Source organism: Myotis daubentonii, chromosome 9 (assembly GCF_963259705.1).
Source record: "Myotis daubentonii chromosome 9, mMyoDau2.1, whole genome shotgun sequence".
NCBI lineage: Eukaryota > Metazoa > Chordata > Mammalia > Chiroptera > Vespertilionidae > Myotis > Myotis daubentonii.
Window position 1 is genome coordinate 82,623,991 of NC_081848.1, and position 16,562 is coordinate 82,640,552.

At 52.0% G+C, this 16,562-nt stretch overlaps 3 protein-coding genes across 3 annotated transcripts in view; 1 reads left to right on the plus strand and 2 right to left on the minus strand.

Moving 5' to 3' along the window:
- Positions 1 to 11,496, minus strand: part of LOC132241508 (phospholipase A and acyltransferase 3-like) — a 189,458-nt gene extending 177,962 nt beyond the window's left edge. Inside the window, exon 1 of the mRNA XM_059710340.1 lies at positions 11,261 to 11,496. Within this exon, the coding sequence (XP_059566323.1) occupies positions 11,261 to 11,269 (9 nt within the window). The 5' untranslated portion in view covers positions 11,270 to 11,496. The remainder of the gene's footprint in view (positions 1 to 11,260) is intronic.
- The window catches only part of LOC132241499 (uncharacterized), a 234,586-nt gene that overhangs the window by 147,933 nt on the left and 70,091 nt on the right, over positions 1 to 16,562 (plus strand). The window lies entirely within an intron of this gene.
- LOC132241514 (phospholipase A and acyltransferase 2-like) overlaps positions 1 to 16,562 on the minus strand; it is a 192,762-nt gene that overhangs the window by 52,869 nt on the left and 123,331 nt on the right. The gene's annotated exons all lie outside the window — the stretch shown is intronic.

The following is a 16,562-nucleotide window of genomic DNA, read 5'->3' on the forward strand; positions in this document are numbered from 1 at the left end:
TGATGCAGAAAGAAAGGCCGTGGAGCGAGGAGTCAGGGGACCAGCGACGCTGGGGAGATGACGATACTAATTGTTCCAGAACCGGGAGGAGGAGAGAGTGGCAGGAGGAAAGGAGCCTGGGCCACTGGGGCTGCGTCACATTCATGGCCGAGAATCCCACCCAATCCCAGCCGCTGCGCCCCGGGCCTGGCGGGCCAATGGTCCTGCTCTGGCCCTCACAGGAGTGTCTCCCGCCCCTCACCCGCCCTCGCCCTCCGAGAGGAAACCTGGGAAAAGCAGAGAAAGGCCGGGACGCACGCAGGCGGCTGGGGAAGAGCGGGTCACTGAGCTCGGCTGCCATGGCCACACCCCCGGCTGGGGGCTCAGCACAGACATTCATTTCTCACCGTCCTGGAAGCTGACAAGTTCAAGGCGAAGGTGCTGGCAGATGCAGTTCCTGGTGGAACCTCTTCCTGGCTTGCAAATGGCCACCTTTTCGCTCTGTCCTCACGTGGAGGAGAGAGGGCTCTGGTCTGTCTTGTAAGGGCACCAATCCCATCATGCCCTCCCCGCACCCTCACCACCACCTCATGACCTCCTCTGAGCCTCATGACCTCCCAGAGGCCCAGCTCCGAACACCAGCACATTGGGGGTTAGGGCTGCAATGTGAATGCGGGGTGGAGGGAGACACACGCATTCAGTGCAAGACAGAGCCCAACTGTATCTTTAATAGCATTCACACCAGCCGTATTTCCCCAATTAGATCTTCCTGTGCTTTTGTAGCTCCATGAAAAGCAGCCTGACTGGCCTGGCTGGTGTGGCTTGAGTGTTGATCCATGAACCAAGGGGTCTCAGGTTCAATTCCCGGAGGCTCGGTCCCCAGTAGGAAGCGTGCAGGAGGCAGCCACTGATGAATTTCTCCCATTTTTGTTTCCCTCTATTCCTTGCCCCTTCCTCAATTTCTAAAAAAAAAAAAAAAAGAAAAGAAAAGGAAAAGTCAAGAAAAACATACTTTTTAAAATTAGCCCCAATGAGTGTAAAACAGAGTGAAATCAATAAAGTAAACCCCACCACCGCTGTCTAAATGCCAGAAGCCAATTCCAGCATCACAGCTGGCCTGAAGCTGGAATGATAAGGGCATTCTCCCAAACCTGATAAGGATGCATTAAATTGATGGTTTGCTGCCAGACAGCTCAGGGCATCTTAACCTGCATATTACTGCCTCCTACTGGCTAAACACCTGAACAGTCATAAGCTAATTCTTCCCATCTGACAATGGATTGTGTATAGGAAACATGACCCTTTGAAGTGTATATGCCTCAGACAATTTGTGTTAACAAAAAGCATGGGGTCCTGAGAGGAGATCTTAGTTTCTTTAGCTAGGCTCCTCTGACCCCCAAATGCCTTTCAAAATTATGCTTCGTCTGTGGAGTTAAGCACAGCCCTTGATTAAGTTACACACAGCCCTTCTCCAGGTTGCTGAACCCTTCCTAATGCTGTGACAAGAACCCCGGCAGCCAAGCAAGTCGTCTCCATACCAACTGGCTGCCGCTAGCATGATTGCTTGACCTCACCGCTTTTGTGCTTGCCTCAGTTCTGCAGGGTCCTGTGGATGCCCATGATGACCGCACCCGTTCCGATGATGCCTGCTGCCATGCCAACTGGTATGCCCACTGCTGCGCCTGCTGCCACGCCAACTGGTATGCCCGCTGCCACGCCAGCTTGTATGCCGACTGCCATGCCAAGTGTAATCAGGCCGACTACCCTCAAGGCGGCAAGGAGTGCTTCGGTGACCTGCAGCACAAGAGACGGGCGTCACACTCCACGTCAGGGGCCTGGCCACAGACACACCCACCAAGAATCTTCACTCAGGAGAGACCTGTGTCCCCCTCCAACGGAACCACAGAAGGAGCGGGTGTTTGCAGGGCAACAGGCCACCAGGAGAGTGGAGAAGAGGCGGGGAGAGAATGGGAGGGGGAAGGAGCTGTGGGTGTGAGGGAGACAGCAGCCCTGTGGGTGCTGAAGGCTCAGAAAGCCACAGGGGGTGTCGTGGGAAGGACACAGGCAGTGCCCGGACGGTCTAGGTGAGGGCTGGCCCCTGGGAGCCTGAAGCCAGTGCAGAGTTGGGGAAACCCCCCCTGTGAGCTCTCACGCCCAGGGATGGGCTGGGATGGTTCTGGGCGGCCCAGGAGCTGAGCCCGGCCCAGGCACAGCGTGGGCGCTGGGGGAGGAGCTGCTGATCCCACGTCGTGACTGGGCAGCGGCACATGGAGCGAGATCACCTGCTTCTGCGCTGACCCGGGAGGGTTCTGGACAAGGAAGCAGATACTCGGACAGCAGGTGGAGACGTCAGGATGGTCCCTGAGAGTCGTGTACTCGGCAGCGCCGTGGGAGCCACCCCTGCCCACACCGCTGTGCTGGGGAAGCGGGCAAAGACCCCAAGAGCGGCTGCTTTCCAGGCGTCAACACTGGGCGGGGCTTCCCAGGCTCTCAATTGTCTCCATCTGCCCCAAACCCTACTGACACCCGTGTTAGATGCCCACTGTACAGAGGAGAAGACTGAGGGGGGACAGGGGAAAGAACTCCCCAAAGCCACCCCACGCCCAGTGACCGGGACCAGGACGCCTGGTGTCCTAACAAGCCCACCTAAGCCTCCTCCGCCGGAAGGAAAAATGCTCAAAACAGAGCACAGAGCAGGTTTCTGTGGAAGACCGTGACTTGGCGCCACGTGAGCGGCTGGGGAAGGAAAGCCCGCACCGCCCACTCCATTCAGAGAACTCAGACGCTCCCACGTGTCGGCGATAAACAGGCTTTCCTGAGCTCCACTCTGACTGGCACAGAGGTGACGGGTGTTTTAAAGGGTGCACAACGGAGGGGGACAGCGGGGCTCAGGAGTCTGAGAAATGAGAATTTGCAAAGGGCCGGTGAGCATCAGTGCGGTTGGGCCGGGTGTCAGCCAGCTGGACGGATGGAAGCCACGGGAGTGGAGGCAGAGGCCGGGCCCTCCTGACTCTGCATTGTGATGGATAAGGACAGCAGGGCAAGTGGCCTGAGGTCCTGTATGCCCAGGCTTCTTACACTCAGGGACACAGCCTTCTCTCTGTCACAGCTGCTCTCCCTCACGATTTTCCTTCTTCACTCTGAGCCCCCAGAGGATCTCAGATCCTCCTGCTCCTTCACCACTTTTGATCTCGCTGACCATCCCCCGGTCCCCTAGCTTAGGGCTCCTCCATCTCAGCAGCCTGAGAGCCCACCACCCTACCCAGCAGATCCCACCGCCACCTCCCCATCTCACACCTGCTCCGAGCAGGTTTCACTCTCTTCCTCCCCCACTCTGGCACTAGCCTTAAAGGTTCCCTTGGGGAAATTGCTGGCGCCAAATCTGGCTTCATGCCCAGGGTCACACAGATACCCTCCACCAGCAGCCCCCTGCCCCCTGAGCTGGAGCGGGTGCTGTCCCTGACAGGGACCCACTGTAAACCTATCAGGAAGGGCAGGCAGGTCTCAGGTCTCAAGACCACACTGTTCTCTGCCTAGAAGGATTGAGAAATGCAGCCCACAAAGCAGTTAATTATAAGAAACTAGTGGCCCAGTGCACAAAATTCCTGCACGGGAGGGGGCAGGTGTTCCTCAGCTCAGCCTATACCTTCTTCAATCAGGGACCTCTTGGGGGATGTCTGACTGCCGGTTTAGTCCTGATCCCACCTAAACTGGCAGTTGGACATCCCTCTCACAATCTGGGACCACTGGCTCCTAACCACTCACTTGCCTGCCTGCCTGATTGCCCCTAACTGCCTCTGCCTGCCTGCCTGAATGCCCCTAACCCCTCTGCCTGCAGGCCTGATCACCCCTAACTGCCCTCCCCTGCCAGCCTGATCTCACCCCTAACTGCCCTCCCCTGCTGGCCTGATTTCACCCCCAACTGCCCTTCCTGTTAGCCTGATCAACCCTAACTGCCCTCCCCTGCTGGCCTGATTTCACCCCCAACTGCCCTTCCCGTTAGCCTGATCACCCCTAACTTCCTCTGCCCTGGCCCTCACCACCATGGCTTTGTCTGGAAGGAATTTGGACATCCAGAAGATGGCCAGTCGACTCGGTCTAATTAGCACATTGCCCTTTTATTAGCATAGACTAGAAGTCCAGTGCACGTTCAATTGTGCGCAGTTAGGATCCCTAGGCCTAGCTGGAATCAGGGCCATGTCCACCGCCCAGCATCACTCCTCCACCTCCATGGCCCCTGCCTCGTGAACCTCCATGCTCACAGCCCCTGCTCTGCGAGGCTCCTCGGCCTCTGCTGCCCACGCCCCACGATGCTCTTCTGCCTCAGCAGCCCCATGAAGCTCCATGCTCATAGCCCCCGCCCCACCACACTCCATGCTTGCCGCCCCTGCCCCACAATGCTGCTCTGCCTCAGCCACCCCACAAAGCTCCACGCTCGCTGCCCTTACCCCGTGATGTTCTTCCACCTCAGCCACCCCGGGAAGCTCCATGCTCACAGCCCCCACCCCATGATGCTCCTCTGCCTCAGCCACCCCGGGAAGCTCCATGCTCACAGCCCCTTCCCCTGCAACCCTCCCCTCCCTACTCCCCCCCCACTCCCCACCCCCCCACCCCCGTGAGGCTCGTCAGCCTCTGCAGCCCTGCCCTGCCAGCTGTGAGAGCCAGACTTCTCCTTTGGTCATTTGGGCCTACAGTTCCCTCCTCCTGCCACCGTGCCATAGGCGGCCGGGGGCCCACAGCTCAAACTCCCTCAGCCCCCTAGCCTGCTGTTTGGTCATCCATCTGGTCATTTCGGTTGTGGCGGCACCTGGCTTTTTATATATTGTGATAGGTTATACAGGATAGGATTGCTTAAATTGGAGCGGGGAGCCTTTTTCAGCAGGAGGAGATGCTCTTGGCAGACAAAAATACATAATCCCTTTATCTGGACTGATAGCCAGCCATATGCATTATACCCCCAAACCAGTCATTAAAATTCTTACACTTTACACCAAACAGCTGTTACCTTAAAACCCCTCCTCAGCCTCCACCTTAGGTTCTGCCTTCGCAATTCACCCAGATTAGGTTCTGATTGGTTGGTTTCTATGCCAGTCAGCATCAGAACCTCCGCCTCCTAGGCAGCCATTGGCTCCTCGCAGTTCACCCAGATTTCATTCTGATTGGTCGGTTTCTATGCCAGTCAGCGTCTCTGGGCTATCTTTGGGCCTGATCAGAGAGGCAGGGCTGATCAACAGCCACCCCAGACTGCTGGTGAGTGGGCTGAAGTGCTGATCTCTCGGAAAGAGAGGCGCTGCTGCTGGCGAGCAGCCATGGTAGCTACTGATCAGCCCCGCTTCTCTCTCTCCCAAGAGGTCAGCAGTTCAGCCTGCTCGCCAGTCCCCGCCCACTGGAGCCTGCTGCACGCACAGCCTGGCATTCGTTTGAGCCTTTGGTCATTACAGACCCTGGGATTTTATATATTAGGATTAGCAGAGGTAACCCAGGAAAGTCATGAAAATCCGGCAATCTTCCTCTCTCACCTTACACAGGCCATGAGAAAATATACCAATCTTGACTCAAGAAGCCTAGAAGAAACAATCAATTTAAGATTCAAATTATCAGAGAGCAGGAGTCAGCAAACTATCGCACAGGGGCCCAATCAAGCCCACTGCTAGGTCTGATCAAATGATTGAATCGATATCCCCTCCCCTGGCCACTGACCTTTAGGCCCCTTCACAACCGAATTCCCTTTTGCTTAGACCACATTCCATTTGCTAAGACCATTATTTTTCCCCCTCAGGACCCGCCTAGAGAAATCTCCGCCCAGAAAACGCCCGCCTGGAGTCCCTTAAAACCTCTGACCCCCCATCCCTAGGTGTTGGCCCCATTTTGGGGCTCAGACAATCTGGTCGCCAGGTGAACTAATAAATTCATAATTCTTGCCCTGACCAGTTTGCCTCAGTGGATAGAGCGTCAGCCTGAGGACTGAAGGGTTCAATGTTCAATTCCGGTCAAGGGCATTTACCTTAGTTGCCGGCACATCCCCAGTAGGGGGTGTGCAGGAGGCAGCTGATGTTTCTCGCTCATCGATGTTTCTAACTCTCTATCCCTCTCCCTTCCTCTCTGTGAAAAAATCTATAAACTATGTTAAAAAAAATAAAATAAAAAATAAATTCATAATTCTTTACCCCTTTTGGCCTCATGCATTCCTCCTTCAGCAATTCTAACACCCACCACAGTTTTCATAAAAAAACTCTTTTAGGAACGGCCTCACCCACTCCATTAGGGATTGTCCATGACTGCGTTTCTGCTACAAAGCTGTGGAGTCGAGTGGAGAGACAGAGCCCACGTGGGAAAGAGCCAGAAAGGTGTCCCCCCTAGCCTGTCGCAGAAAACATCTGTCTGGCTCTTCCTCCTCCTGGCTCCCACTTTTCCTCCTCCCTCGGCCTGCAGTCCTTGTCACCCCTACTCCCTGGTCATCTCCAGCTCATTTTCCAGCTTCAATTTAATCAAAACAAATCAGATTCAGCTCAGGCGTCACCTCTTCTGTGATGCCCTCCTGGATCAGCCACCTGGGTTCAAATCCCACCTCTGCACGTGGCTGTCAGGTGCTAGAGACTCAATGCCTAGTGGTGGAATGAGTTGGGTGAGCTAGTAAAGCACCGTGAGCCTCAGTTTCCCCATCTGTGAAGTGGGGATAAAACAACCCTCCTCTGGAGCTATGGGAGGGGCCAGGGGTGACTGTCATGGCTGCGACATCACCCCCTAACCTCACTGGTCTGCACAGCGACTGGCACTTCTCCCCAATCTCATCACTACCTCAAGGGCAGGGATTCTGTCCCTGCTATTTTGTCTCATTTATGTCTCTGCCTTCACCCGGCCGCCCACACGATGCCCAGCCACTGTCAGCGGAGGGAATGGTCTGGTTCCTGGGGACAGGGACACGGGCTGAGGACGCACCTGGTCGCAGCGGTGGACTCCGTAGCGCAGCTCGTTCACGAAGTGCTCACAGTTGTCGCTGGTCAGCTTGTAGAAAATCTCCTGCCCCACCAGCTCCTCCGCCTGCCCCACGATTTCGCTGGGAGGCAGCGGGGAGTACTTCCGGTCATGCTTGTTATTGACACGGTACTTGCGTTTCCCGGCCACTTTGGACAGCAGCTCCTTCTTCACTATGGCCCCCTCGGACCCGGAGACCATGAGTTTGGCCAACGTAATTCCCGCAATTTCACCTGTGGTTCCCAAAGAGGAAAGAGGCTGATGGTCGGGGCTGAGAGCGGGCAAGCAGGCAGCCCCACTGCCCTGGGCATCATCAGTGAGGATGAGCTGAGGAAAGGCCGGCCCCTGCCTGGCTTCAACCTCAAACACAGGCCGACCCCCGCCTGGGTGCCCTTGGAGAAGTCACAGCTGCCCCTGGACTCTGGCTCCCTCATTTCTAAAGCCGAGGATGTGGATTCTTCTAAAGGCCCCTGTGGGTGCAGACGTCCCTGAAAGACGCAGGAGGGGCAGAGGGTACGGGGCACAGACCCCAGGTGCAGCCCAGCCAGAGCGGGGTGGGCCCTCAGCGGCCAGGGTGACATGTTTCCAATAGTAGGAAAGGAGGCTGCTGGGCAAGCCCTGGCCTGACCTGCAAACCCAGAGCCCCACCCACCGCGTGGCCTCAGGCCAGTCCCTTCTCCTCTCAGGGGCTGTCATCACTACAGATGGAAGGGCCTGGGTCAGGTGGTGGCCACACTCTCCCAGCTCTGAATTCTCGGATTTGCCCTAACAGGACGCCCACCTCCTGCCTCACCCAGGCTTCTGGGAAAGCTGACAGGAGAAGGCAGAGTGATGGGCTCTGGAGCCCTCAGGGAGGGGCCAGTGGACCTGCCGGATGGAGCTGGGCTCACAGAAAGCCTGTTGGTATGACGTCAATCTCTGAACAGCCAGTTCATCCAATGACCAGCTTCTACATTCACTGGCTGTGTGTGTGTGTGTGTGTGTGTGTGTGTGTGTGTGTGTGTGTACACTTTAGTTCACCAGTTCTTATGTTCTTTTTAAAAGGGCATTTGACCCTGGCCAATGTGGCTCAGTTGGTTGGAGCATCGTGCTGTTCACAGAGCAGGGGAGAGAGAGAAATATCTCAAATTGAATGTTTCTCTCCCTCTCTCTCTTCCTTCTCTAAAAATCAATGAAAAAAAATATCCTCAGATGAGGATTAACAAAAACATAAAGCAGTAAGTTATTCCTCCATAAGCCTAATTTTTTAAAGCCTGCATTTGGCTTTCAAATTCACATGTGTGTGCCCACACCTGCTGTACAGCTGCTTGTAACGGTGGCACCGTCCGCCATGAAATTCAGGCACCGATTTTATTTGGCCCGTTCCCTGCTGTTGGTGGTTCCCAGGCTTTCGGCCTTTGCTTTAATGCCACGATGCTCTGGGAGGGAAGGGAGGTTGGCCCAGCACCCACCAGGCCCCGCCTGGGCGCCCCATGCTGTCCTGCATCCCACCCTGCACGACCGGGAGGTGGGTTCTCATTGCTCTACAGAGGGTGCAGCTGAGCTTAGGGGGCAAGTCACACGGGCAAGCACCAGCTCGATGAGCGGAGGCCCCAGGACCCCAAACGGGTCTGCTAAGTGGGAGGCCACGCTCCTTCCATGCCTCTGAGCCGGCTGTACGCTGTGTCCTCCTCATCTGCCCCCAGAACATGGAGCACACACAACGGGGTGCTTCCCTGGGACAGTGGGTTGGCTGGAAGTGAGCCCCAGTATCACCTGGAATAAAGGCCAACAGTCCTCCACGAACTCGCTGCTGAGGAAGAGGAGCGGCTGCAGACCTACCAGGGAACCTCATGCAGCCAATGGCCAGGGGGAGCCCAACAGGGCACGAGTGCGCAGCCGCTGACACTCCCACCTCTGCCCTGAGCTTCAGCGGAGAACCAGACTCACCTGGAGGACCCAGGTGCACCACGTAGCCATCCCCCACGTAGACGGCCCAGTGCGCGATCCCTAGTATGTGGAAAATCTCAATCAGGTCTCCAGGTTTCGGTTTGGCCTGTGACTGAAAAACCAGAGACAGGCTGAGGTTAGTCCTCACAGGGAACATTCTAGAACCTGACCTGTAAGGAACCCCAGCTCAGCCTGCAAGCTCTCTCTGATCATCTCCTGCAGGAAACGGAAGAGGGAGCTCTCCTCGCACAGATGGAAAGTCCCTCCTTTACTGGGGCTGCTGAGCTGGAAGTGAGCTCCTTGGAGGACAAAGAAGAGATGGACAGGGTGTCCGGAGGGGAGGTGTGGACAGGTGTGCAGCACGAGGGTGTGGCCGAGAGGTGTGCAGACATGGGCATGGGCACATGTTATGCCAGAGCATGTTGGTGTCAGTGAGTATATGACTCCCAGGAAGTCTCAAATGCCCCATAAAGAGCCGCCCACCTTGCGCCGGGCCTGAGTGATTCTGAGTGATGGAGCCCCGACTTGCACAGGCAGACACGGTGCTCATCCTGCCCACATTTGAGATCCATCACTCCTTTGACCACAAACTGTCATGACCCCATTTGACAGATGAGAAGACTGAATCTCAGGAAGGTTAGGTAACATGCAAAGATCCATACCCAGTGAATAGAGAGAAAGATCACACCTAGTCTGCATGTTACCAACGCTGCACCCTTAAAATCCCAGAGCATCCCAGGCGGGCGGGGGCCGCTGAAGTCTGGGCGCCAGGCCAAGACCCAGCTGGGGACCCAGGGTGTGACTGGAGTTGGTGGCAGGGCAGTGCCCTTCTGGAGTTTTTATGAACAGGGAGAATGTTGCCCTCATCCCAATGGGTATGCGAGAGACACCCGTATCACACAGGTTCTATTTTAGGATCGCTCCAGGCCAGCCAGCACCTCTCCTCCCCTGACTCAGCCAAGCGGGGTCACAGGTGCCAGACCTCTGTGACCAGGGTGGGTGTCTGTTGCTGGGTGAAGAGAGGATGGCTGCCAACCAGAAGTCTGCTGAGGAGACATGGTTGAGAGAAGAGCTCTTTTTAAAAAATATGTATATATATATTTTATTGATTTTTTACAGAGATGAAGGGAGAGGGATAGGGAGTTAGAAACATCGATGAGAGACAAACATCGATCAGCTGCCTCCTGCACACTCCCTACTGGGGATGTGCCCGCAACCAAGGTACATGCCCTTGACTGGAATCGAACCCGGGACCCTTGAGTCCGAGGCTAACGCTCTATCCATTGTGCCAAACCGGTTAGGGTGAGAGAAAAGCTCTTGATTACAAGCATCAGGCATCAACTTGACCAAAGATGGAACAATTTGAGCATCAAAAAGACACATATTAGATATGTGAATAATGATATCAATGTGTTCATAATGACACTTTTAATATGTGTTAGTCACCTTTGGAGGTTGCAAAAGGATCACCATATAATTTCAAAAACTGGTAAATGAAAAGATTCAAGCATTTCCTAAGAGAACTGTTCTCAGACAACCAAGTTAAGAATGACAGCAAAACCCAAAGCCACAAAACAACACTTAAAAGGTGGCTACACTTCTATATGCAAAGGACTAGAAAACCCCTGGCAGGACAGAGGAGGGCCTGTGTGCCCGGGGGTGGGTGGGGGGGATGAGAAGGGGGGGTGCAGGGGACTTTAGCCTCAATGTTAGGTTTCCATTTGGGTTTTGGGGGGAGGCTAACAAGGAAGATGTGCTCACATATTTGTAGCAGAGATTAAATAACAGCCTTTTGCATGGTGTTGGGATGCAGCGAGCATTCGGAAATGTGACTGTTATGGAGCCAGAAGGAAGCAGCAACACATGGAAGGGGAAGAGAGGGATGGAAAGAAAAGCAGAGGGAACAGGTGAGCAGTTTGGAGACGAGGGTGGACAAGAACCCTTCTTTCAGTGCTTGCTAGAACATTTTGGAACGGTTTGAGGCCTTGCCCTGCTGCATCCGGAGCAAGGGTATAGAAATATCAGACAGACGCAAAAAAAAAAAAAAAAAAAAAGAACCCTTCTTTCAGCTCCTGCCTCCACCCCACACCGCTGGGAGCCATTCTCCTGTCCCTCCCTCACCAGCTCCTCCCAGCCAAGCAGGACAGTGTGACTGAGGAGGTGGGACTGGGCAGTGGGCAGAGGCTGCCCGCCCTGAACCCACCATTCCTGCCTCCTCAGGAAGTTCTGGGGAGCCCTCCCACCCTGGGTAGCGGACCCTCAGGCCTCGGCAGGCCCCGTGCCCCTCGGTGCCAGCGCTGCAGCCCAGCAAGGAGACCCACATCATCACCACTAACAGGATTGCGGTGTTTGAGTTAAAAGCTTTCTGGGGACTTACCGGAGCCATCCCCCTGTGCAGGTGTGTCTGTGTGCTGCTGCCTCGGGGCCAGCCTTCTGTGATCAAGAGTTTTGTTTTCCCTCTGACCCTTTCCTGGAAGACAAATACGTATATTTAAAGCCACACATTGCGGGCTGTGCTCCTCTGTGAGACATGTGTCCAGGTGACCTGCGAGGTAATGACTCAGTGAGAGGAGGGTCATGCTCTTCACATTTAGGTTTAGCATGTATTACCATATGCTATTAATAAATACATAACTTTTTTAAAATAAAAATGCAAATCAAAGGTCACACAAAATCTGCTCTTTGTTTACAGACGGGCCAAGGTACAGGCCAGGTAGACACATAGGCCTGGAAACCAGCCAGAGAGAAATCGAAGTCCACATGCAGAGTCAGAAGGATTCGGTGGCGGCCACAGTCAGCGCCACGGTCATAAGTCACCAAGTCTCAGGGCCCAGAGAAGAGGAGAGAGGAGCAGCAGGGTCAGGGGGGTGTGGGGCGAGGAGGGATGGAGAGACAGAAGGAGGGAGGAGCTCCAAGGAGACCCGAACACCGGGACTGACCATGACCAGAACACACCAACAATCCCAGCAACCTCTCAGCAGATGGAACCAGACAAAACCTGTCATCAGAGGCGCATGCCCCACACTGGGAACAGGGCGCCCGTTCGCTCCTCACCCTCCCTCTCCCCCTCCCCCTTCCCCCAGTTCAGAAACACATCCCAGACCAAATGGAAACCCAAATCCACCACTGCCTGGGTGTGGAGAGGCCCATTTTTTGGCACCAGCGACCTACCCCATCCAAAGCCCCAAATAAGATTCTCTCACTGACACCCCCTGTGGCTGTAACATCCCGGGCAAAGGGGTGGGTGGAGTGGGGAGGGCCCTTCGCATCCGCATTGTGTGGCATGTGCGAGTTGTAGCCAATTTCCTGAATTTTGTGCCTATGATTGTCTTGCTCTTAGATAATATTTCCTGCGTATAAATGTGTCCCTTAAACAACATATACATATTTCGTTTGCATGTTTTGAATGTGGTAAAATCAGAATCAAGCGTCTCACATTGCACACCTTGATGATGTTTGCCCAATATTAGCTTCCTTGTGGATTCGTGTTCATTCCCATCATGTGGACTGTAGCACAGTTTAATCATCCTCTCCTGTCAGTGCACATTGGGGTGTTCCCAGGGGGTTGCATTACAGACAAAGTTGCCATGAGCGTCCTCACACAGGCCTCCTAGTGCACCTGGAGTCTTCTCTAAGCAGAGGCTGTTCCACCTTTTTAACCAAGATCCACAGTAAGAAATTCATTTTATAAGGCACCAGGATACATAGAGACTTCAGGCATATTAATAAAAGTCTTACCAAAATCTAGTTGAAATACACTCTGATAAATACTGTTCTTTATTTTTTCTAACATACTGACTGTGACCGACTAAATTGAACTTATCACTGACTAAAGCAGTGGTTCTCAACCTTCCTAATGCCGCAACCCTTTAATACAGTTCCTCATGTTGTGGTGACCCCCAACCATAAAATTATTTTTGTTGCTACTTTATAACTGTAATTTTGCTACTGTAAACAATATGTAGTTATATATGTGTTTTCCAATTGTCTTAGGCGACCCTTGTGAAAGGGTCGTTTGACCCCCAAAGGGGTCACGACCCACAAGTTGAGAACCGCTGGACTAAAGGGTCACAACCCAAAGTTGTTGGGTTGTATGGTATTGTTAGGCAGGATAGATGGCTCCTAGGGCAGGAGGAGAAGAAGGGGTAGGGAAAGAGGGCATTTTTCTCACCCACTGAATGAAGAAGTCAGCAATCTTGGGACTTGCCAGATAAAATTGCCAAATGTTCTCATAAATTTGGGGGAAAGCCACAACAATGTAAAAGGGGGACCTGGAAATCTAGTCTCTTGCCCAAGATCTCCAGCAGGGGAATCTTGAAACCTATAAGAAGGGAAAATATAAAACCCTTGAAACCCCACCAGCTGGGGTGCTGAGACTAGCTGAGTTGCCAACTTGTGCTTTATTCCAAGTGTATTTTTAATAAATGTTCTTGCTTTGCTTCAACACTGCTTTTTGTCACTCCCCTGAATTCTTTCTCAAAAGCGTGACACTATCCAGGGTGGGGTGTGTGTGGGGGAACCCCTCCAATGCAAGCAGCTCTGGAGTACCCTAACACAGTGCCCCTTGCATTTATTAAAAAACAAAATTCAACCTAGTAAATTTGAAGATCTACTTGGCTTTATTAAGGAATTAATGAATGGCATAACATCTCGTCCAGCAAGTGCAAGGGCAATGTTAACATAAAAACGTTCAAACCTGTAAAGAATTTTTGTGAGTTTATTTGAGCCCAACTGTCGACAATTGCTGGGAAGCAGAATCTCAATGGACTGGGATAATGCTCCAAAGAATGAGCATGTTTTATCTATTTTTATACATTGCAATCAAAGGAGGGGACATGGGAAGGTTACAAGAAATCCACTGGTGATAGATTAGGAAGATGGGAGAAAGCAAAGTGGGGAACCTCTGGGATTGGATAAAAAGTAAAAGATAGGCACATACTTAGGTGGGTGCAGGATAGTTAACAGTCAACAATGAACATGATAACAACAACAATGAAGGAATCCATGGTATCTGTCCTGGCACTCAGGCACATTAGGTTGTGCCCTGAGGGGTCCAGAAAAAGGGAAGTTACAAGTTACCCAGACATTTCAAAGATATGTTAGCAGAGATGCAGAAAGACAGATAGGCTCAGTTTAGGTAAAGGTTGACCTTATCAGTAAAGATACCAGCCTAGGAGGTGACTACCCACCATAACTGATTTTAGTTAAAGTTTAATTTCAGACCATCCTTTGTGGTTACTTTAGGTCTCTGAGTTTGCCAGACTGCCATGCAGGCCACCCCTGAGCTTGTCAGGTTAGCATGTGGCCCCTTTCGTCCACAGCACTCTGAGGGGTTGTACAAAATGAAAGGTGTTTTATAGGTAAAAGGGTAGGGCAAGAGAGCTCTTCACAAAAGAAAAGAAAGGATTATTTTTTAGATCAGGACCTGGGTTTGGGGGAAAGGGAACAGCAAGGCTTTTTGTCATGCAGGTTGCCTCTTCTTTCTATGGGGAGGAGGATGGGGAATGAGCCTACAGGACAGATTGCTTTACCGGTGCCCGACCAGAAAATTCCAAATTGGTTGATTATGATTGAATTTCCAGAAGAGGTTGAGACCACAATCAAATCAGGTATTAAATCTAGGGTCGGTATCATGGGATTTTAGCACAAGCCATGCCATTTGGGCCTAGAGGTTTCTCTGTACAGTGTGTCAATGCAAGAAAAATTCAAACTTGTAAGAATTTTATGAGTTTATTTCATCCAAACTGATAACAATTGCTGAGAAGCAAAATCTCATCAGATTGAAAAAATGCTCTAGAAAATGGCAGTTCTACCACTTTATACATCAGAGAGAGAGGAAAGGAACCAGAGAAACATCAATGTATTGTTCCACTTAATTGATTGGTTCATTGGTTGATTCTTGTATGTGATTTGACCAGGGGTCAAACCCGAAACCTTGGCACGTCAGGACAACACTCTAACCACTGAGCCACCTGGCCAAGCCTAATGTCTGTGTTTTACTTGGCAAGTTTAACCCATTTACATCTATGGTGATTACCAATATATCTGGAATTGGTTCTTCCATCTTTTTGGTTAATTCTACACATTCCAGTATTTTATGTAATTTGTTAATTTAATTTTTAATTGAACTGGGTGTTACTTTTTTGCTTTCTTGTGTTTTGAGAATGGAGAGAATAAAATGGAATAAACATGCTAAGAGAGTCACTTAAAATGGAGGGAGTTGAGCCAGGTCGGTGTGGCTCAGTTGGTTGAATGTTGTCCTGTGCACAAAAAGTTGACAGTTAGATTCCCAGTTAGGGCACATACCCAGGTTGCTGGTTCCATCCCCAGATGTGTGCCCAGCAGGAGAAAGCTGGCACGGAGCCACCTGTAAGTCCTGAGGAAGGGAAAGGATGCCTGAGCTCCTCTGTTTCATCAGCAACCAGGGAAGAACCAGGAGCCTTACTAACTAAGATTCTTTACTAACCGCAGGGCTAGTCACACACAGACCCTGCAATGCTTCCCCACTAAGGGACACTGATTACCAGAGAGAGTGTCTGTCCTCTCTCCATCCCGATCAAAGAGTCATCTCAAGAGTCTCAAAGCAATTGGATAGTTTCCACAGCAGGAAGTTCAGCAGCGACTCAACCTCATCTTTTCTATGCATCCCTCCATTTGTCTCTTTTTTTTTTTTCTAAATATATTTTATTGATCTTTCACAGAGAGGAAGGGAGAGGGATAGAGAGTTAGAAACATCGATGAGAGAGAAACATAGATCAGCTGCCTCCTGCACACCTCCCACTGGAGATGTGCCCGCAACCAAGGTACATGCCCTTGACCGGAATAGAACCCAGGACCCTTGAGTCCGCAGGCCAACGCTCTATCCACTGAGCCAAACCGGTCAGGCGCATCCCTCCATTTGATGTCAAACAACCATGGAAGCTTATGTACCCGAGTCGTAACTTCTAGTGTCAAACGTACCTTCACTTACTTTTCTGCCTACATAAGTCCCTGTCCCTCCCCCCAAGTCAGAGCACTGTTTCGTGGCCAGCCCTCAACAAGTCTTCAATAAAACTCTCTTCTTAGGTTTACAGAGTCCGTTTCCTTTTCCTTGACAGTCCTGTCCAGGATTCCAACAGACACATGGTCCCTGACACCAGGGCTGACAAAGGAAACATTCCCAGCACGAGTAGAGTGTCGCTGAGGAACCCACAAAAGCCCCTTTTAGAGAAATGGCCACTTTGAACACCTTCTAAGCCAGTGATGGCGAACCTATGACACGCGTGTCAGAGGTGACTCGCGAACTCATTTTTTTGGTTGATTTTTCTTTGTTAAATGGCATTTAAATATATCAAATAAAGACCAAAAATATAAGTCTTTGTTTTACTACGGTTGCAAATATCAAAAAATGTCTATATGTGACCAAGCACCAGAGTTAAGCTAGGGTTTTTCAAAACGCTGACACGCCGAGCTCAAAAGGTTCGCCATCACTGTTCTAAGCCCACAGAGCAGGAGCAGACCTCAAGGGACTCACCACAAGGGGTCATTCCTTCCCCCGATCCCTCCCAGGAAGGTTGGGCAGCAGGGTGGTCAGGCTGGGGCCCGCCACACCTCCAAACCAGAATGTGTGAGGCAACCACCATGTGACCTGGACCCAACAGGAAAGAGCTGATTGGCCTAATATGGTCGGTCACCTGACC